Genomic DNA, 22472 nt, shown 5'->3' on the forward strand with positions numbered 1-22472 from the left:
TGAACAATATGCTGCAGTTCATGAAACTTATCGGACAGCTAAAGGTAGAAGCTAATTTCTACTGTAACATGCACCATTTCGATTTAGACGTCATATAGTTACACGTCATCACTGCCTATAAAGTGGTGTATGGATGATGCCATACCTCTGGAGTTGGGGTAGGGGCTGAAGAGGGGTCCTTGACTGGAGCTGTTAACACAGTCAGAAATTAACTGGAATTATGAAGTGTTCTTTTCCTGCATCTTACAAATAATGTATGCTTTGGTCTCTCCTCTGTGTTATCACCATGCAAATATATGAAGTTTCTCAATTACATTACCTTGATTACCTTCTTTAGCAGTTTGGTAATGAACTAGAGCTGGGCCAAGGGCCAGAGCTAAGACAACCAGTGTCAGTACAATGACTTTTGATGAGGATGAGGGAGACAGAATGTTTTTCTTCTCAACAGGAAGGACTTGAGGTTTAAGCTATAAAGAGAGAACATTTTATACTGTTTATTGAGCCATCTCTATTTAGACTCCATCCATTAAGTTACACATTAACACTATTACTTATAGTATGGTGTGAGAATGATATCAAACCTCTGAACAGACATTGAGCTTCTTGAGAATCGCAGCAACAGCTTTTTCATTTAAAGGACACTTCAGGAGTCCTCCTCTGTTGTCATGGAACAGACAGTCCACTTTGAGAATGACATCACTGTTGGTCACATGTCTGCTGCTGTCAGGTACAGTGTAGTCTGGGTCAAAGGTGTGATGCAGCACCACCAGAATAAATGGCTTACCAGCTGAGAGAGGTGCAGAGAGAGGTGGATTGTGTGCAATTTGAAGGACACATTGTATATTTATTTTCTCTTTATTTTTTTTATTTTTTTTACGACGACGATGTTATGGCGGCAGGTGTGTGTTGCTTAGGCGGCTGCCTTAACTGAAAAATGAAGTCACTCATTAGAACAATTACCTGGAATGTTTTTCATTGCTGCCTCAACATCAGTCCCTAGTCGAGACGTGACTGGACAGTAAGCCATGATGACATCACACTCTGCTACTGACATCACTTCATTCAGGCCTCTTGAGGTGAGACTTTTGTTAATCTCCACATGGGACTCCAGAGTTTTCCCTGTTACAACAGCGAAGAATGTCTTCATCCTTGACCCTGGAGAGATAAGATTACACTACCAAGGAATGGAGGTTAGATGTGATAGCTCAGTGTCCAGAGTTTTCAGTCTGAGGTTATTATAAAAACAAGTGTCTTTATATACAGTATAATATAACAATAATACTATATAGTTTTTTTAGCTACTTCCACATTTTAGCTACTTCCACATGTCTACCTACTTACAGTAATAAAACTAATTTTGTACTTTTCCTCCCTCTTTATATCAAACTTACATAAATGGAATGTTTATAGAACATCAGAATCACCTGGTTGAATTGTGACGAAGCTGTCCAATACTCTCTAATATATTCGATTTTTACTATATTTGATCAACCATCGCTAGACCATCAGTCATCTGCATACCCCGCCATCAAGGCTAGGAAGCATGGACGTTGCAGTGTAAGGATGTGCTTACCTTCTTTAGAGCAAGCCTGGTCCGTGGAGTCTGAACTTCTGTCTGAATCTAACTGAGCTTTCACTTTCTCTTATGAAACCTGGGCAGGTCTTTGTCTGGGCGGAGTCCTTACAATAGACTTCAGGCATGCAGAGGAACAGGTATTAGAAGGCACTTTTTTTGCTGTGAATCTGGAGAAGGGGATCCCTCACAAAATTGCTCTTCCCAAGGTTAATAGAAAATATTTTATGAGTTTTTCTTTGTTTACTTGAGGGTTTATGTTTGATTTAGTGCAGTTTAGGACGACTTTATGAAGAAGGACAAGGTAAAACATCTATGACAAAGATTTACTTCACATTAATCCAAAACATAACATGCATATAAACAACAACTAATTAGTACAATAAATCATACGTAATGTTCATTGACACCAGCTCACATGTTTTCATTTACATAAAACTGTATAGCCAACATTAGGTTACCAGGACAACTTTTACTTTTAGTTATTGTCAATATGAAATAAGCACCAAAAAGTGTAATTGCAGATCTTGACACATTACTTTTAATTTATGGTGTATGTTCAGTACAATAACTATTTCTAGAGTCTATTCAATTCTAATTATCTTGTTTATTGACCAAGCAGGAGGTCTCATCTGGACTCGGACTGACTCTTGAGTTTTGTGTGGAGGTCCAACAACAACCAGGACAGCAGCAACACAGACGGGGACACCAACTGCATGAGGTCTACCCATAGCAGGAACAGCCCAAGGGAAACCAAACACAAAATATCACGTTACAACCATCAATTGCAGTTAACTCATGGACTATTATTGCGAAAACCTATCAGTGCAATCATATAACTGAGAGTTGATGGTCTATAGACACACATTACTGGATGAAAATGCAAGTGAAAAGTTCATAGTTTAGTGTCTATAGCAGTGGCTTGTTCTTGTCATCAGAAAATGTATTTCATAAACAACATACTTGTCATAGAAATAAAAGCAGTATGAAATATCTTGTCTTGGCCCTGCAAACAAATCCACCTTTTGTTAAATTGTTTGTAATGTGTTGTGCATGTATGGACGGAGTACACACCTGGTAGTTGATAAAAAAGACATTCGATTTTAACAAGTATGCTCTCTGTGCATACTAGAGAACAGGGGTACATTTGTTTGATTGACTTCATAGACTTGAGTTGTAAAAGCTTGTAATAATTGATTACAATGGATTCTGTGTTTGTGCTGTTTGTTCAAGTCAACTTGGTTCTGTGAATTTTTGTTGCAGTCTGCAGTTCTTTGTTAGTGTTAGTTGTGTTTTAAACTTGTGGATGATGATTCAGTATTATTGTTGTAGTGTGTATAACCCTCTTGTTTAGTGTCATATTGTTTCTGTGTATGCCTATACACAGTACACACACACTACTAAACACATTATACATGTGTGAGAACAAAATGTTTGAGCTATTAAGACAGAAAGCTAAATATTTTCTCTCACACCTCTTGCAGCATTATTCAGGAAACAGCGGAAATAACTTCAAAATGGTGTAAAATTGATATGAAACCTTAACTGAAGCAGGTGGGTCTTGGTTCTTGGTTGAAGCTGGGGCTGGAGATGAGTCCAGGGGTGAGGTAGTGGTGGAAGCTGGAGAAAGGTCTGTGTTTGAGCCTGGGGCTAAGGCTGTGTTTGAGGCTGGAACTGGAGCCCGGTACTATAAAGACAGAAAACCAAACATTGCCTTTCAAAGTCACTTTCAAGTTACTTTAGGTTATAGAACTGCATTCAAACTTTAAGTAAAAATGTATACCAAACCTTAGTGATGAAGTTCAGAATATCACGAACAGCTTTGTCATTGTGAGAACACTTCAGAAGTCCTCCTTTAGTGTTGTGGTACAGAACGTCCGCAATGTGAATGACTTGACTGGTCACATGTCTGCTGCTGTCAGGTACAGTGAGATCTGGGTCAAAGGTGTGATGAAGCACCACCAGGATGACTGGTTTACCAGCTGACAAAACGATGGGGGGGGGGGCATGTTTTGAAAGTGTCAAGGCAATGTGAGAGTTTTAGAGAAACAATATTGAGCAGTTCATTAACAATTACCTGGAATATTTTTAATTGCTGCCACAACGTCTGTCCCTAGTCGAGAGATGATTGGACAGTAGGCAATGATGACATCACACTCTGCTGCTGACCGCCCTTTAGTCAGGCCTTTAGAGGTGAGACGTCTGTTAATCTCCACATGAGACTCCAGGGTATTCCCTGTTACAACAGTGAAGAATGTCTTCATCTTTGACCCTAAAAAGACAGTTAAATATCTTTGTGAGAAGTTAAGCAAACCCGGGGGAAAACATTGTATTTATGTGACACATAAAAAGGGTTACTCTACCTTCTAAATTCATCTGTGACCATTTTCTTGTGTTAAATTGCATGTTAGATTTTCATGAATAATGATAATGACAAATTATAGTTTATAATAATAAGGACATTTTAGGCTATGTTTATTATTCACCTAGCCTGTAGTATCGATCGAAATTGCAACAACAACATCCCAGGAGGGGAGGCTTTATGAATGCTTTTTTTTTTTCAGAAGAGCTAACTAACCATCTGACCGTCAGATGGCTGAGCGGTTACTACCTAGGTAGCCGGTTTGATTCCCTTCCGTGCGAAATGACGCAAGGCGCTTCACCTTACTTGCCTCAGGGGAATGTCCCTGTACTTAGCCTAGCCTACTGTAAGTCGCTCTGGATAAGAGCATCTGCTAAATGACTAAATTTAAATGTAACTAGATGATAAACCAAAAACATCGGCTAGGCCTAGGCTACTAGTCAAAAAAGACATTTCGGCGATGATAGCGCCACATGCTGTTTTTACAGACTACTACACTTGAAACAGAAACTACTCAACTCAACAAATAGCAATGATTTTCTATAATAAATTGCGAAAATGTTATCTATTTTACATTTGCCTTTAGGACACCTAAATGCTAAATGTTGGCTAAATATGTGCGTGTTTACTGGCAGCTGTGTCCGGCGCAACACTGGCGCAGTGAGCAATCTTTAAGCATAAAAGTAAGTTGTTTGGTTGTTGTTCTTAGTCCTATGATTGTTTAACCTATTTAATCATGGTAAATTTATGAATAGTCTAATGTAGCGGTCGGAGCATTGTGTATGCTCCGACCGCTAAGGAGTCAGGTGGCTGAGCGGTGAGGGAATCGGGCTAGTAATCCGAAGGTTGCCAGTTCGATTCCCGGTCATGCCAACTGACGTTGTGTCGTTGGGCAAGGCACTTCACCCTACTTGCCTCGGGGGGAATGTCCCTGTACTTAATGTAAGTCACTCTGGATAAGAGCGTCTGCTAAATGTAAATGTATGCCTATAGGCTACTGCGAAGTGGAATGTTTAGTTTCGTTTTCGACAGTGGTCGGATTTGATTAAAATAATGTTCATAGACCGTATAATATGTATAATTATGATGACATTGGTAACAGTATTTGTTGTACCTGTAATATGTGGTGTCGGGAGTGTGATGTTGATTGTTAACGTTCTGTGTTGTTTCAGCACCATCACCACCACACTCATTCACCCTCATGTAAGAAACGGAAAACTCCGTAGAACTTGTGTTCTAATAAACACCCTGGGAGCAAACACAAAACCCCAACCAGCTAGCCTATACTTAATTATTTAATTTCTCACCTACAAAAACTAATGGCAAGTCAAAGTGTGTTCATACTTTAGGAAATCAGGCTACTAAAGCTAATTCGAGCACCATGTTACTCTGTTATTCGCTGTAGCCTAGATTAAAAAGGACAACGTGATAATGTAGGCATTTAGTCTATAGGCCTACCTTTGATCCGGTTCCAATGATAGCCCATAGACTTATTCTGCCACAGGAATCAGAATTGTGGAACAGCCTACATTTAAACGTCTCAGTGTCCTTTCACTTTCACTTGCTTTCCCTTTTCATGTCACATGTTACGACGCTTCTGTGTGCAGTAGAAGGTGAGAACCTGATGAAGAACAGGACAAGGTGCACCAACTTGTACATCATTCAGCCCGAGGTTGAATTCATACTGATCAAATACACAATTACATATTGATCAAGACTCATTGACACAGAAGTACATTCACTTTTAGATTAGTTAGGCTAATTGAAACTTGATTAGAGGATAATATACATATTGAACGTTTCAAGCACGATGATATAGAGCAAATGTTTGAATCTCTACTTCACATCTTGATTCCATGTCATTGGTTAAATAATAATGACTTAACCCATGTGTCACAAAGAGCAGCAGCCACAGCTAACCGATGCAAAATAAAACTTCAGTGCTAATCATTAGCCTACATGCTACTTTTATTCATGGTTATTGAGACCGATACAAACCCAATGATACAGAAGCTTATATCAAGAAGGGTGAGGTGTTTTGTTTCTTTAGCTTACAATACTTATTTCCTTTCTTTGAAATAAAGGCCAGGCCCAAGCACAGGCTCAAGGCCAGAGCCAGGCCTAGGACCATGCCTATGCCTGCGGATGCCTTGTTCCCCGTAGCCAGGGCAATGATCAGAGCCAAGGACAGGACCAGAGTCAGGACCAGGAACACGAGCAGGAGCACAAACAGGATCCGGGCATGCCTTTTAGAGCCTACAGGTGCCTGAGAAAAAAAGTCACAAGGATTAAAAAAAATATTACATTTAGTGTCCAAAGTGTCTACCTCTCTAAACATCCCTTCATCTAGCTACACCCATAAAAGAAATAGGTTTGGTGGCTGTATTTATACTGAGAAGTGAGATCAAGTTTACTTGGTTACATCTGCTCACTGCTTTGTTGATGATGTACAGTTTGACCTACTGCATCTTTGTCTTTCTGATAAGACAAAGCAGTCTCCTAGTTGTACATCTTCATCAATCAAATGAAACAAATGTGTAAAGCAAACATTGACAAGGTCAGCCACACAGGCATGTTATCTGGTATGATCAAAGTAATGTTTTTTTGTCATGAGTTAGTGAGACAGAAGCTGACTATAGCCTGTGTTGTTAGAGGGTTAATCTGGGAGCACCACTCTCTCCTGGGGGACAGAACACAACAAGAGTAGCAGTACAATGTTCACATAATCACATAAAACACTGTTTATCAAACTAGTGTAAGAAGGATGTGAAACCTTAGAACTTGGGAGGCAGTGCAGAATCTCAGCCACAGCTTTGTTGTTTTGAGAACAAAACAAGAGTCCTCCTTTGGAGTCATGGAACAGACAGTTTACAGTGAGGATGACTTCACTTCTGGTCACATGTCTGCTGCAGTCAGGTACAGTGTAGTCTGGGTTGAAGGTGTGATGCAGCACCACTAGGATGACTGGTTTACCAGCTGGGAGAGAGTGATGCAGAGAGATGAAAAATAAATAATGATTGAACAAACTTTTATTTCTCAGGAATATCCCTTTTCACACCAACTTTAAATGTCCCACCTGTTCAGTCCAGGGTACAAGGCAGGTTTCTTATGTGGATCAGACCCATGTCAGACACTGTCCAACTACAGTACTCAACATGTGACTAAGAGTCTTGAAAAGCAGTAAAACAGTAATTACATGTGTCGTTGCTTTAGTAACATGTCAATGTGCCTCAGATACGTTTAATCCACTTCAAATATGTTATATCAGAACAATTACCTGGAATTATTTCCATAGCTGCCTCAAGATCAGTCCCTAGTCGAGAGACAACTGGACAGTAAGCCATGATGACATCACAGTCTGCTGGTGACATCACTTCAGTCAGGCCTCTTGAGGTGAGATTTCTGTTCATTTCCACATGACACCCCCTCTTATCCCTGGCCACAAGAGTGTAGAACTTGTTCATTTCTACACATTGGAAAGATACATGACAGCAATTATGCCAAAGCTAATTCATAATTACAGTGTGAATATCCAATATGTTTTCTTCAACCACTCAAATAGTTTGTCGTGTCCACATTTGCCAGCAATAGCCAACAGGTGACGCCATATTTTGAGACAAATTTTTTGCTTTTGTTTTTTACATTGCTGGATTACTGCTTTTTAATTTGGATTTTTACGTTTGAATTTACTGGGTTTTGGAAGTTGTTATTTTACTCTTGAGCTGTGCTTTACTTGACTGCTGTGTAAATCAAGACTTTTTTATGAATCCCCAGTTTGACGTCACTGTTCTGTTTGTCCGCACCTGGGTTATACCCCAGACAGTGTTTACAGATACGCCTATACTGGTAGTCAAAACTATCATTGTGCCATTGACCTCCTCTGCCAATGGACCATTTAAAAATAACATTAGTTTCTGTATTTATTTACTCATAATATTTCAAATGCAATTCATTAAGTAAGGCAACCATTACATAGCCTACATAAACATTACATAATAAGTAAATTAAACATGAGTAATTGAACAGATTGTGTTCAGGTTATCCAAGTTAACAATTGGATCCTAATATCCACAATTTTAGGACAGGCAATGATGGGCTACAAGACGCATTCACGGACGCTAAATCGAATGACTGACGATGTTCCTTCAACTTTAAGACTATATAGCTTTTAATTCCACCGAAAACTACATGCATATGTAGGACCTATCTGTTTGGCTTTTCCAACGTGTGCTCTAGGTTCAATTAAATGTTACACCCTGAATCCACCATGCCCTTAGAAAGGACAATGCGTTGATCAAAGCATGCATGCATAGACCTACCTTTAACGAAGCGTTAGTGATGATAATAATATGCCAATAAATCCGGATCCGAAGCATGAAGCGTAGACCTATTATTAAGGATCGAATGCTATGTTAGATGTAACTTTTACTTTCACTTTCATGTTGCGTTTCGACGTGGACATTCCAAGAAATCTCATTCCATACAAACAACTGGGAAAAGGTCAAACGCAGAGCCTGGCTTGATAACAATCCTTAAGATGGTTTAGACAACATAGGCTACTTTATTGCTGTACATAAAGTTGGCTAAATATGAAAAATATATTTGAAGTATCTCAATTAAATGACCTTGATAAAGTTCTTTAGAAGTTGGGTAATGAACTAGTGCTGGGCCAAGGGCTAGAGCCAAGACAACCAGTGTCAATGACTTTTGATGAGGATGAGGGAGGTGGAATGGTTTTCTTCTGAACAGGATGGACCTGAGGATTAAGCTATAAAGAGAGGACATTTTATATTGTCTATTGAACCATCTCTATTTAGATCCCATCCATTCCATTACACTTCAGCATTATTACGTATGGTATGGTGTGAGAATGACATCAAACCTCTCAACATACATTGAGCTTCTTGAGAATCGCAGCAACAGCTTTTTTTATTTTAAGGATACTTCAGGAGTCCTCTGCTGTCGTGGAACAGACAGTCCACTGTGAGGATGACATCACTTCTGGTCACATGTCAGCTGTTATCTGGTACAGTGAGGTCTGGGTCAAAGGTGTGATGCAGGCCTACCTTTGATCCGGTTCCAATGATAGCCCATACTTCTTCTGCCACAGGAATCGGAATTAGGGACCACTAGCCTGGTTATACTATCCTACATTTAAATGTTTTAGTGTCCTTTCACTTCCACTTTCTTTCACTTGTCACATGTTACGCAAAATCACCTCATATTTTTTATTAATTAATTCCTAACTTAACGGACACTTCTCTAAAGCGCCATAGGCATAGTGCAATAGAAGGTGAGAACCTGATGAAGAACTGGACAAGGTGCACCAACTTGTACATCATGCAGCCCGAGGATGAATTCATACTGATCAAGTGCACAATACATATTGATCAAGACTCTTTGACACAAAAGTACATTCATTTTTAGATTATAGTTCATTGAACCTTAAGGACAATACATTTTGAACATTTCAAGCACGATGATATACGATAGAGAAAATGTTTGAATCTCTACTTCACATCTTGATTCCATGCCATTGGTTAAATATTAATGACTTAAACCATGTGTCACAAAGAGCAACAGCCACAGTTAACTGAAGCAAAATAAAACTTATGTGCTAATCATTAGCCTACAGGCTACTTTCATAGATGGTTATTGAGACAGATACCAACTCATTGATACAGAAGCTTATATCAAGAAGTCTAAGGTGTTTTGTCTCTTTAGCTTACAATACTTATTTCCTTTCTTTAAAATAAAGCATTTCTTTTCCGGGTCTGTTGAAGAGCCAAGCCCAAGCCCAGGCTCGAGGCCAGGGCCAGGGCTAGGGCTGCAGACAGAGCTGGGGTGTGAGCTGGGTCTTTGGTTGGGATGTTCACCACGATCAGGGCAGTGATCAGAGCCAAGGACAGGACCAGAGCCAGGACCAGGAACACAAACAGGACCAGGGCACACGTTTTGTCATTGACTACAGGTGCCTGAGAAAAAAAAGTCACAAGGATTTAAAAAAAAGATCACATTTAGTGTCCAAAGTGTCTACCTCTCTAAAGATTCCTTCATCTAGCTACACCCATAAAAGAAATAGGTTTGGTGGCTGTATTTATACTGAGGAGTGAGATCAAGTTTACTTGGTCACATCTGCTTTGTTGATGATGTACAGTTTGACCTACTGCATCTTTGTCTTTCTGATGAGACAATGCAGTCTCCTAGTTATACATCTTCATCAATCAAATGAAACAAATGTGTAAAACAAACAATTACAAGGTCAGCCACACAGGCATGTTATCTGGTATGATCAAAGTAATGTTTTTTTGTCATGAGTTAGTGAGACAGAAGCTGACTATAGCCTGTGTTGTTGTTAGAGGGTTAATCTGGGAGCACCACTCTCTCCTGGGGGACAGAACACAACAAGAGTAGCAGTACAATGTTCACATCATCACATAAAACACTGTTTATCAAACTAGTGTAAGAAGGATGTTAAACCTTAGAACTTGGGAGGCAGTGCAGAATCTCAGCCACAGCTTTGTTGTTTTGAGAACAAAACAAGAGTCCTCCTTTGGAGTCATGGAACAGACAGTTTACAGTGAGGATGACTTCACTTCTGGTCACATGTCTGCTGCAGTCAGGTACAGTGTAGTCTGGGTTGAAGGTGTGATGCAGCACCACTAGGATGACTGGTTTACCAGCTGGGAGAGAGTGATGCAGAGAGATGAAAAATAAATAATGATTGAACAAACTTTTATTTCTCAGGAATATCCCTTTTCACACCAACTTTAAATGTCCCACCTGTTCAGTCCAGGGTACAAGGCAGGTTTCTTATGTGGATCAGACCCATGTCAGACACTGTCCAACTACAGTACTCAACATGTGACTAAGAGTCTTGAAAAGCAGTAAAACAGTAATTACCTGTGTCGTTGCTTTAGTAACATGTCAATGTGCCTCAGATACGTTTAATCCACTTCAAATATGTTATATCAGAACAATTACCTGGAATTATTTCCATAGCTGCCTCAAGATCAGTCCCTAGTCGAGAGACAACTGGACAGTAAGCCATGATGACATCACAGTCTGCTGGTGACATCACTTCAGTCAGGCCTCTTGAGGTGAGATTTCTGTTCATCTCCACATGACACCCCGTAGTATCCCCGGCCACAAGAGTGTAGAACGTTTTCATTTCTGCACACTGGAAAGATACATGACAGCAATTATGCCAAAGCTAATTCATAATTACAGTGTGAATAACCAATATGTTTTCTTCAACCACTCAACTAGTTTGTCGTGACCACACTTGGCTGCAATAGCCACCAGATGACGCCATACTTTGCTTTTCTACTATTTTTTGCATTTGTTTTTAAAAATCAAATTGGCTACAAGACGCGTTCACGGACATTAAATCGAATGACTGACGTTTATGTTACTTCAACTTTAAGACTAGCTTTTAATTCCACCGAAAACGACATGCATATGTAGGGCCTACCTGTTTGGCCATTCAAACTTGTGCTCTAGGTTTAAATGTTACACCCTGAATCCACCATAGGCCTTAGAAAGGACAATGCGTTGATCAAAGCATGCATGCATAGTCCTACCTTTAACAAAGCGTTAGACATAATAATATCCCAATAAATCCGGATCCGCGTAGACCTATTCGGATTGAGTGCTGTTAGATGTAACTTTTACTTTCTCTTTCATTTTGGTTTTCGACGTGGACAGTTCCAAACAAATTACCGGGCAAATGTCAAAAGCAGAGCCTGGCTTGAATGTTATAAATGGTTTGTATATATATATATATATATATATATACAAACATAGTATATATATATCTTTTTTATGATTATTATTTAATTATTTAAAAGAGTTTTAAAAGGTAAAAAAAAAAGTCTCAAAACAAAGGTAATTGAAATGACCATTAAACAAGGATTTTCCAGCACATATCTTTTCCATGATACAGCCATAGACCTGCGGATTCAGCATTGTTCGTTAATATGCCTACCGTACTAACTTACTCGTGTGTATAGTGATGCAGGCAATTATATATCAACTATAAAATAAGTAATTGTAGGCACTGTCAAACTATGTTGTTTTAAGACTTAAAACATCAATGTGTGGCGGATTCTGCCGATTGGCTTGTTAGTCTGCCTGGCAGTTTGTCAGGAAGGTTAAATGCCAGGATTAGACAATTATTAAAACAAATTGTGTCATCATGTTACATCCATTACATTAGATCACATGTAGTATACATTACACTACCAATAAGGTGAATTAGACCGTTTGAGTCAGTGCAATACTGCTACATATTAGATTACAGTTATTTTTTGAACTCTTATTTTGAAGGTTGATGATTTTATTTTTGACAATAGTAAACCCGGAAGCACTTGTGTACATGGCTACCTGCTTGAGCGCCGCAAGCATGAACAATATGCTGCAGTTCATGAAACTTATCGGACAGCTAAAGGTAGAAGCTAATTTCTACTGTAACATGCACCATACTATGGGACATGTTCTCCCATAAACGTTGACATTTTCCATGATAGATCGTTGTTGGCAGCAATCTTGGCAGCGATGTTGAATGCACTTCTTATTTCAATGGTCATTGAAATACCGCATACTTTTTGCAGCGGGTTCCACGGACCGGCTGGGTGTACCGAAACGTAAGGGAACCGGAGAGCGTGTCGGACCACATGTACCGGATGTCCATGATGGCCCTGACCATCACGGACACGAGCGTGAATAAGGAGAGGTAGGCGGGCGTACTGTGCTAGGCTTTTGTGTTCATGTTTAGGCTGACAAACTCACACTAATCTCCTGAGTGATAGCATTCAAAGTTAAAGAAAGGACAACTTTAGTGTAGGTGTAGATCTTACAGTGCATGCTGTGCTCTCCATCCATGCAGGTGTATGAAGTTGGCCCTGGTCCATGACATGGCTGAGTGCATTGTAGGAGATATCACCCCGGCTGATAACATCACTAAAGCTGAGAAACACAGACGAGAAGAGGCCAGTAGAACATCCTGAACTGCCCTCTGTGATCCCTGACCTACCCAACCCTTACCCACCTAACATGGACCCCACCTCATCCTAACTCTGACCTGTGTTCCCAGGAGGCCATGCACCAGCTGACTGGGCTGCTGCCGGAGGGACTAAAGAAGGAGATCTACGATCTCTGGGAGGTCAGTAACCTTCTCTCTGGTCTCTCTCTGGTCTCTTTCTCGCCCAGATGTGTGTTAGTTGAATGAGGCTGTGTGTGTACAGGAGTACGAGAGCCAGTGCACGAGTGAGGCCAAGCTGGTGAAAGAGTTTGACCTGCTAGAGATGATCCTACAGGCCCATGAATATGAGCTTCTGGAGAAAACACCTGGCAGGCTGCAGGAGTTCTTTGACTCTACAGAAGGTAGGCTACACACACATGCAGCAAGAGGGATATCCTAGCCACACACTGGCTGCTTTCTGCCACACACACACACATTCAGAGAAAGCTACACCTCTTGTTCCTGACAGTTTTCCTCCCCCAGGTCGGTTCCACCACCCTGATGTACTCCAGCTGCTCCACAGTCTGAACCAGGAGAGGGCAGGTCATCTGGCCACCGGCGCCCAGGGTGAAGAGCATTCTGGACCTCCCCCACCCTCCTCCTCTTGATCTCAGCATTCTACTATACGCTACACAGCTTACATGTCACACCTGCGTGCCGATGCTGCATGTCTGGCCACTCATGTGTTGTCAGAACTTTGTATTATTGAAGGCAGCATAAACAAGGCCCTGATTGGCCAGATGGGGAGAGTGAGTCACTGTAAACCACCATCTACTTCCTGGTCTATTCAAAATGACAATTTCAGACACGCTCTCCTCAACTGGGGTGTAGTTTGTTAGTGCAAACTTGACAAGTTAAACAGTGCAAACCTCTCCTGACTGCTTACAAACATGCACACATCTACCTCCAACATAGTTATTTTTGTACACCAGTTGTTGGACCTGTATTTAGGTAGTAACTTGTTACTGCGTGTTTGTTGTGCCAACCCGATGGTTGTCTACCCTGCTGTCTCAGTTGGTGACAACTTCATTCAGTTTGATAAGGTAACAATTATTGGAATCAACAGGAGATAAAAGGTTGGTTTGAACATATATTTTATTAATGTTAAGAGTTGCAGAAAAAAAAACAGTTCACAATGTCATAACTTTAGTGGGGTACTTTTTACATAAATTGTTATTATAAATAGTTCTTAAAAACGAAAACATTTTGGTTTTGATGTCACTTGCAAAATAGTGCAACTGTTCTGTTTGATAAAACCCTGTGGAATCATGTCAGCCTTGTCCGCTTTTAGAGAGACCATACAGGTATGACAGGTAATCTTGAATACAACCTATGACCTGTCACATTCACACTGAAATGACCACGTGTTCTTGTTAATAATCCTTAGGAATACTCCCAATGTAAGATTTGATTGGCAGGAATTGCATTACATGTTAATATTATAGTGTTAATAAAGGACATTATAGTTCAGGCCCCTACCCCACAGTGCAGAGTACACCTTTTGCAGGTGACAGTTCAAGTATTAGTACCTAACATTACCTTTGACCCCTGCATGATCCCCAGCGATGATGAGACTGGCCTCTCATTGGGCATTTCTTAAAAACACGTACAAATAAAAGTCAGTAGCTCTACTAAAGGTAATAAAACAGTTTGACTGTTATAAAAATCATGTTTTGATTAAGTACAAGTATATCTGCACTGCTAAACATGTACACTAGGTAGATGTCTGCTATAACAGGGCAGACTGACAGACTGTTTGAAATACAGGGACAGGGGAATAGAAAACAGCTCTGAGTGTGTATGGCCCAGTTTCCCAGATGGGGATTATGCCTAGTCCTAAAGTAATTCAATGAAGATCTGCATTGAAAATGTTTGAGGCTAGGACCAAGCTTCACCCATGTCTGGGAAACTGGGCCTAAATGTTTTTTTCAAAGCAGCCAGTACAGTGTCACCTGAAGGCCAGAGGGAGGCAGCAGACAGCTGGATCTGAATAGGGCAGGGATGAGGGGAAAGCCTGAGGTCTCCGTGGTTACGTTCCTGTGACTCTGTTCCACAGTCAGCTCCTCCCTACATTCGAATATTGTTCTAATACAGGTCTGTTTGATTTACCACCAAGTCAGCACTTTCAGGATTATTCTACTGGCCTCACTCTACTGTGTGAACTAAATCAACTGTATTTAGTTCACACAGTAGTGTGTACTCATGTGTTTTTGAAGTCTGATAGTCCTACAGTGTGACCAAGTTGTGTCTGAGCTACAGAATGAAGGTTTGTTGATCCTAGCTAAGAGTAAAGAGGGAACCAGCTCTGGCACTTTCACCATCTGAAATCAGCATCACTTTTCTGCTCTTGATTTATCTGGTCTGGCAGGGTGTACCCAGTGAGCTCTGCCCACGAAGACAGACGAGGCCCACCACACACTCCAGGCAGACTCTATGGTACAGTATATGACATAATATAACAGCATACACTATACCATAACAGGTAACATACAATATATGTGGTATACTGTAGTGTACTGTAGTGTAACAAGTAGTAGTCAGTGTTGGAGGACAGTAACAGTAGTCATTATTAAAGGGCCGTGACAGTAGTCATGGACAGTAACTGGAAAGATTTCAAATAGTCCAAACCACCCCGGACTTCATCCCTTGCCTGCTCAGGGTTGTCTGGTGTTTGGTTTTGCAAGTGGTTGGTCTAGCGGGTCTCTTCTGGGCTGTCAATCAGGTGGTTGGAGGGCGTGTCCTGGGTGCTGGCGTGGGCTGCTGAGGACAGCACCTCCTCGAAGCTCCCCCCGGTCCCGCCCACTTTGGTCTGCTCCAGAGCCGAACACGCCCAGGGAGGGGAGGGGGGGACACATCCACCACGTACACACAAGAACACGTTAACATAGGCTGGATTGGCTACATTGTATGGCAATCTCTCTTACTGTCCTCCCTCTTTACCATACCTCTCTCACTCTATGACTCTGTCTCTCTCTCTCCACCTCTATTCCCCTTTCTACCTATCTCTCTCTCTGCCTAGGGTTATTGTTCTCAGTAGGCTGCTGTTTAACGTCATTTAGTAGGCGTGTATAAATAGCCATTAGGCTAAGCCAAGGCTCTTAGTCTGACACAAACTACATCTAGGTGAAACATTGAATCTGATACACCCAGGCCTCCCATGTTGACCCCCCTGCTGATGTTCCGAAGGAGGATGAACAGCAGTGGTTAGATAGAGAAAGGAGCTGCTTCTTAATACCTTTATGTTGGAGACGGTGCTCTCCACTTTCTCCTCAAAGGACTTGAAGCTGGGGGAGTTTCTGTTGGGCGGGCAGATAAATGTTAGCCTGCTGGTGATGGTCAATTTAGGATCGACTTGATATAACAGTGCTCTAATTAGACTGGAGACACTCACATAATAGTAAACCATGGAAATTGGTCAAATCAGGAACGTTTAAAAGCTGTTCTAGATTTCCGTGTGTCTGGACGTTATAAGTTACTGAGCATAGATACCTCACAACTGAGCACACACACAGCTATGCTGAACCACACACACATTTACCTCATGGTAGGCATGCTCATAGAATGTCTGATAGAGTAGCTGTCCCCAGAGAGCAAGGTCAAGAGAGAGGGGTTAATGATTAATAAGGCGTTACATACCGTAAACGCACATGTCCGCACACATACACACACACACAAACACACACACACACGCATGTGCACATACACGTACACAGTGAATACAAATAAATACAGATAGTTCAGACTGCAGGCTAAAGCAAACACACTTCATCTAAGTTCATGTAGAACACTCGTGTAGCAAGAAACTGTTTTTATTGTAGCTTGACTGAACTATGCATGTAAAGTAGACAGACAGGCAGACATGCAGACAGGCAGGCATGCAGGCAGACAGAAACTGGGACCCTGCACTGGAACTCAATTCTAAATGAAACTCATCAGCGTTCCATCAGTGGTCTTATTTACTTAGAGATCAGGTGCTCCCTGAAACTGATGTAATTTATTTGCTAACTGTTTGCTGCTTGTGTAGTGTGTGTGTGCATGTTTTTGTGTGTGTAATTCATGTGTGTTGGGAAAAGGTCATAGATCTTCAGTTCCAGTCCAGTTCCTGAGATGGTAGCTGTCTTTATCCCAAACACATGCACACATGAAAACTAACAACACACTATATCTTACTCAGCACCATGTCAACACTAACAACACACCACATCTTACCCTATAGAATTTGATCTTTTGAAGCATAACAGGAAAAACAGACACATATTTGGTTTGTTTCATCATTGTTTCTCTGTACCAGTGAACTAACCAAATGCACAGCAGCATGTTCAAAACTACACACACTACAAACACAATCTATCATCAAAAAACAATGAACAGAGTAACTGGCTACTGGTAATACTCTTTACACCTTAAGCTGCAGACATCATTCTGAAGATGTATTTGTGACATGATTCATGATAGAAAATTAGATATTTAATCAGTTAATTTTCTAGTTAGTAGATCATTTCCTAGTTAGTAGATAATTTACTAGTTAGCATGAGGAGTTCAGAATCACACAGATGCTCAGTCTTTAGTCATGGGAAACACACACTCGGGGATGCACACAAACATGCATGCAAATTACTAAAACACTAAAGCACACACGCATGCACACACACACACACACACACACACACACTAAAGGAACATACCTCCGGGGATACAGTAATTCTAAACCATATATGCTGGAAGACATAAAGAGTGTCTTGTTGCCTTTTCTGTTTACACTTAGTAACAGCATTAAGACAACATGTAGTTGGGAATTATATCATGCACAACATTAGTCAGTTAAAAGCTGTATTGTGAATAACATGTAGTTGGTTAACTTTCATGAATAAAAGTTTGTTTTGTGTGTGGCTCTGTATGTCCATGTAGGACCACCATATAGCTGATCCCAGACCAGAGATTGGGGCAATATATACTCCAGCTCACAGCATGTCAGCCTGAGAGCTATAAGCTGCTTACTACCAGACTTATACAACACCCCCTCCCTCCACTACCACCACTCCAAGCTGCATGTCTATATTCATCTCAAGTATCTGGTCAAAGGGGTGGTGGCAGGTTAAGAGACATACATTTGGAGGTGTTGGGCAGACCTTTAGGGCAAGGAAGGGGGGTATAATTGGACTGCATTACCACTGAATCTATGGGTAGTGCATGTGGCATGGCAGACATTGACTCCACAACAAAGATCAATAGATTCAATAATTGATTGATAATTGTATCAAGCTTGCTGGTGTGTAGTGGTAACAGGAAGTGGCATTATACCTCATGTCTCCAAACTTCCTGCTGATGGCAGACCCCAGATTGTTGAACGCTGCAGAGGTTTTCTGGCCTGCTGTGCTGAAGGTCTCTGACGTCTTCTTGTACCTGGACACACACATACACACACACACACACACACACAGAAACACACAGTGTAAGTGTCTGCATCTCTCTCCCAGTAGTGGTATAAGGTGTCAGTCAAAGCCAGGACAGAGTAACTGATACAGCTGCTCTAACAACAACATACTGCCTTTGGTTTCTGCAAACTCTTTAAATAATTTAATCAGGCAGGCAGACAAGCAGACAGACAGACAGACAGGAAGGTAGACTGACAGACAGGAAGGTAGACTGACAGACAAATAGGAAGGCAGGAAGCTCAGCCGATGTCACAGCATTTATTGACTGAGGTGGGTGTCTCAGCATGCTCTCTGATGTTACGCTCCTAACGAGCAGCCGAATCTTATGCTGCTGTCTGCATGACTGACCTCAGTATCTGTGTACCTCCCTCGGTGATGGTCACGAAAGAAATCTTTACTGAAAGGACGTGTGTACCTTCAGGGCTGAGTCTTGACCCTCCTCTCCAGTCTCTCCCTCTCTATCTCTCTTTTGTCGTCGTCCCCTCCTACTTACACAGCCTAAATGCCAGAATGATGGACTCTCCCTGTGACATTCTATGAATGGCAACAATAACAACAACCTATCCTCATCGCACACACATACACGCGCGCACACACATACACGCGCGCGCACACAGGCCCATGTACTTACGCGGTTGAGGTCTGCATGTCGTACCAGCTGCGGCTGAAGTTGTTGCGCAGCTCACTGAGGGGGGTGATGCCCAGCTTCTGCTTGAGCTCTGCATGCTGCTTCTCCTTGGAGGACAGGACCTGCCTCAGAGTAGAGATCTCCTCCTCTAACTGGAGAGGAGGGGAGAGGAGATGAGAGGGAAGATGAGACGAGGGGTGGATACACGCTGTGTTCTACTGTACATTGTATCGTGGAGCTGCTGTTTAAACAACCCTGAACTCAAAGCCAGAGGAGACAGTTGTCCCACTTAGTATACTGAGTTATGAATTACAAACTATCTGTCAAACTACTTCCATATTTACATAACTGTTCACCTGCTCTGTCCAGAGGATGCAAATGACCCAAACCACTCCCGTCTCTTTCCCTCCCTCTCCCCTCCTCTTCTCATACCTTGGCCAGCTCCTGCTGGATCTCTTCCCTCTCCTCTTCGGTCACAGTGTTGTTGAGGTCCACGTCTGACACCATGTTGTCCTCCTCCGATTCCCTGAGAGGCTCTGCATCAAGCAGACCTGCGACACACACCAACGCACACACACACACACACACAATCTGAGGTTTAACATCAGTGAGATGAGCCAGCCTGCCAGCCAGCTGTTATCATCTCCTCTGGAGTCACCAGACCAGGTCAGTTCCCCTGATAAACTGCTGGAGAGGTCTGAACTTTGGTCTGTCAACCAGCACAACAAATGGTCTAACCTTAAACCACACAGCTTCTACATCCTCTATTTGTAATGTTCCTGCTCTTAACTTGATTTGCTATTGTCCACTGTTCCTCTTAACAGTTTCTGGAACTGAACTGTAATTTGATTACCTACAACAGAGGACAGATACAGAGCCCTGGTGTGTGTTTGTGCCTGTGTACGTGCCTGTCTGCCTGTCTGCCAGCCTTCCTGCACAATATTCCTCATTACATGATATCTGGATAGTGTGTTCACTCTCTCGGGCTCGTCATAACAGAGGATGACACCGGGAGTCCATGGGGATTAGGATATGGGTTAGTCATCCCAGTGAATGATATAGTATTTCTGCCCTGATGCTGGCAACCTCCGCTCCCAAATTTGGCATCTGTCCCATCACCTTTAAGAGGTGAGGGATCTTTGTAATCTAGTCTTTAGCAGTGGGGATCACTTGTGATCTGGTCCAATAGTACAGACAGAGAGGTGAAGGATCTCTAGTGATCTCTGGTCATGTAGTCAATAGCAGGGATTGCTGGTGATCTATTCCCCTTGCAGTGAGGGATCTCTGTCTAAAGACATGTGGATTATAAACTCTGTACTTAAACGCATCATTTGGAGACAACAGGAAGAGGTCATTGGCTGTGGTGTTTGGCCTCCAGACCCCTCGCCGTCTCTGCCGTTACATAATCTCTGGCAGCAGCAGGATTGGCCTCTGGGATTATCTAACTAGATTTAACTTTAGGCAGCAGGCCAAGCAGGGCACAATGTAGGGAAGATTTTGATGTCTCTTACAGAAATGGGAAGGCGTCCCTCCTCCTCATCCAGACAGAATGAGGTTAGAGGGGAAGAACACAGGCCTTGAGAGACCAGGAGAAAGATTGGGGTGGTGGGGTGGGGTGGTGTTTGGATGGTAGACACAACATGGAGATACAAGGAAAGTGGCCAGGGGAGATCAGTGGGGAGGTGGTAACCCTGCATGGTGATGTGTTTCAGTAGGATTTCCTTCAGAAGCAGTAGGTAACAGCAGAAGACTACATTACCTGTTCTCAGGTGTCCCCTCTCTTCATTTGGAAGCAGGAAGGAGGGGGAGGGATCAGGTTAACTTGATGCACTTAATAACATTTCATTATATTTTCTACAGGGCCTATATGGATGACGTGGTTCTGAACATAACAATGATGGTAGATGGCCTTGTTTATGTATTTGCTGCTTTGGGCTGGTGAAGAGCTTGACCATGTGACTTGTCTTACGGCTTATCCATTATTCTTTGAACAGACTACAATCACAGCACCAACAGGGCCAAGGTTCTCTCACTGTCTCTACCATGTCCATGCATCAGGACACCATCGTCAGGGGCCATAGTGATACGGATCTAGTTCTACATGATCACGTTAGTCATCTATGAGACAACAGTAGATAACTTCCTACTGGTATACATTTAGCTAACTTCCGACTGTTGGGACTAAGGAAACGTTCAGTTGTTAGACATTAACTTCCCACTGTTGGGGACTAAACTAACCACCAACTGATGGGACTGAGCTAACCTCCTAGTCTTAGTTAGTCTACTAGTATTGAAGTGTTCTAGGTCTAGGGATCGCTGCTAGTATGGACGTGTACTAGATCTAGGGGTCTCAGCTTGTCTACTATGAAGTGGATCACCTGCAGCTTCCAGATGCATGTCATAGTGACTGGGCATGACCCAGTCCTCAGACAGGGACATCTTACCCCAGTCCTCCCCAGCAGGGCCCTCGCCCCAGTCCCCGACCACCGCCTCCCCCAGAACACTGGAGTACAGATCTGGGAGGACGACAGGCATGGCAGCGGGGTGGGAGACAAGAGCACTAAGTTACACATGCACGCATGCATGCAGACATGACAGACTCCATGGCCCATCCTTAGTCACCATGATAAGCCAAGTGCAACAGCATTCAGAGATGGGGATCTGGGGCTGTAGGTAAAGATTGCATTTTTGGGGTTGAAAAACAAACCCATATCCATCTGGTTTTGAAGATAGGGCAAAGATGATATTCATACTGATGGTAAATACTACAAAGTTGGGGCCGCTTTGCTCTGCCCTGTCGGCAGCGGAATACCTCCGGTCACAAGATTTCTATTAGTGTGTTCTGAAGACGAGGGGAGAAAATATGAGGCCTCGGGCCGGTCATATGTCTCTGAAATGAATGTGAACAAACCCGTTCGACTGTCAATGCATTGCATTAGAGCCACATGAAGCTAATTTAAAGATGTTCTGTTTCTGCAGCGGAGAAAGAGTACCACATGGTCTTGTTAAGTAGATGCGTCATGATAAGTTAATTCTAGTCTCAACTGGCTAGTGCGTTGATGTTGATGAGAATGATCACATTGAGGAAGTCTATCATTCTATCAATAACTAATCTAGAATAGTACGACATCGAGTGTGTAATAAGACCAACGCATCTTGCACCCTAGTATCTTCCTATTTAAAGAACATAATGATCATCATGTAGACCGTTTAACAATAGCTAATAGTTGACATATTTTGAAGTCATCGTTTAAACTCACCTTGTTGTCTGGTTTCCATAACGCTCCGGTGAACTACTTGAAGTAAATATTAATTATTCTCCGCTTCAGAAGTAGGTGCAGTAGCTTGCGCGGTTGTAAGAACACAGTGTTTACGATTATCCGCCGTCACCGACTGTACCGCCTGGAAGGGCGGAGCGTCGCCCTGACCGAACAGGACTGGCCAGGTTATTG

General features: G+C 42.1%; 3 protein-coding genes and 1 long non-coding RNA gene across 12 annotated transcripts; 1 reads left to right on the plus strand and 3 right to left on the minus strand.

Annotated features, from left to right (window-relative positions):
- Positions 1 to 2099: 2099 nt before the first annotated feature.
- On the minus strand, positions 2100 to 3836 carry LOC136948022 (uncharacterized). Its single transcript, XR_010877038.1, has 4 exons — positions 3651 to 3836; positions 3362 to 3555; positions 3114 to 3260; positions 2100 to 2296 (listed from the first exon to the last, which is right to left on the minus strand). It is a non-coding gene; the product is annotated as an uncharacterized lncRNA (long non-coding RNA).
- Positions 3837 to 5885: 2049 nt separating this feature from the next.
- Positions 5886 to 11613, minus strand: LOC136948088 (uncharacterized). 2 transcript variants are annotated; one of them, XM_067242374.1, is made up of 7 exons: positions 11519 to 11613; positions 10920 to 11115; positions 10416 to 10618; positions 8255 to 9910; positions 7213 to 7401; positions 6709 to 6911; positions 5886 to 6191 (listed from the first exon to the last, which is right to left on the minus strand). In XM_067242374.1, exons 1-4 carry the CDS (start codon positions 11537 to 11539, stop codon positions 9683 to 9685), a joined length of 648 nt encoding a protein of 215 aa, XP_067098475.1. In that variant the 5' UTR covers positions 11540 to 11613; the 3' UTR covers positions 5886 to 6191; positions 6709 to 6911; positions 7213 to 7401; positions 8255 to 9682. The 2 variants fall into 2 exon arrangements, with proteins under 2 accessions (XP_067098475.1, XP_067098474.1); XM_067242373.1 differs by having other exon boundaries at positions 5886 to 6201.
- Positions 11614 to 12312: 699 nt separating this feature from the next.
- On the plus strand, positions 12313 to 14041 carry hddc2 (HD domain containing 2). The gene is made up of 6 exons (XM_067242384.1): positions 12313 to 12384; positions 12548 to 12669; positions 12823 to 12925; positions 13030 to 13098; positions 13181 to 13319; positions 13441 to 14041. Exons 1-6 carry the CDS (start codon positions 12313 to 12315, stop codon positions 13563 to 13565), a joined length of 630 nt encoding a protein of 209 aa, XP_067098485.1. The 3' UTR covers positions 13566 to 14041.
- Positions 14035 to 22400, minus strand: tpd52l1 (tpd52 like 1). Of its 8 annotated transcripts, none has more exons than XM_067242377.1 (9): positions 22281 to 22395; positions 20780 to 20800; positions 19453 to 19571; positions 19024 to 19172; positions 18259 to 18360; positions 17643 to 17675; positions 17167 to 17181; positions 16193 to 16253; positions 14035 to 15766 (listed from the first exon to the last, which is right to left on the minus strand). In XM_067242377.1, the coding sequence occupies exons 1-9, from the start codon at positions 22297 to 22299 to the stop codon at positions 15650 to 15652; spliced, it is 636 nt and encodes a 211-aa protein (XP_067098478.1). In that variant the 5' UTR covers positions 22300 to 22395; the 3' UTR covers positions 14035 to 15649. The 8 variants fall into 8 exon arrangements, with proteins under 8 accessions (XP_067098478.1, XP_067098477.1, XP_067098480.1 ...); XM_067242376.1 differs by having other exon boundaries at positions 14035 to 15769; XM_067242379.1 differs by lacking the exon at positions 20780 to 20800 and having other exon boundaries at positions 14035 to 15769; positions 22281 to 22400.
- Between the last annotated feature and the right edge of the window lie 72 nt (positions 22401 to 22472).

Source organism: Osmerus mordax, chromosome 8 (genome assembly GCF_038355195.1).
Source record: "Osmerus mordax isolate fOsmMor3 chromosome 8, fOsmMor3.pri, whole genome shotgun sequence".
Lineage (NCBI taxonomy): Eukaryota > Metazoa > Chordata > Actinopteri > Osmeriformes > Osmeridae > Osmerus > Osmerus mordax.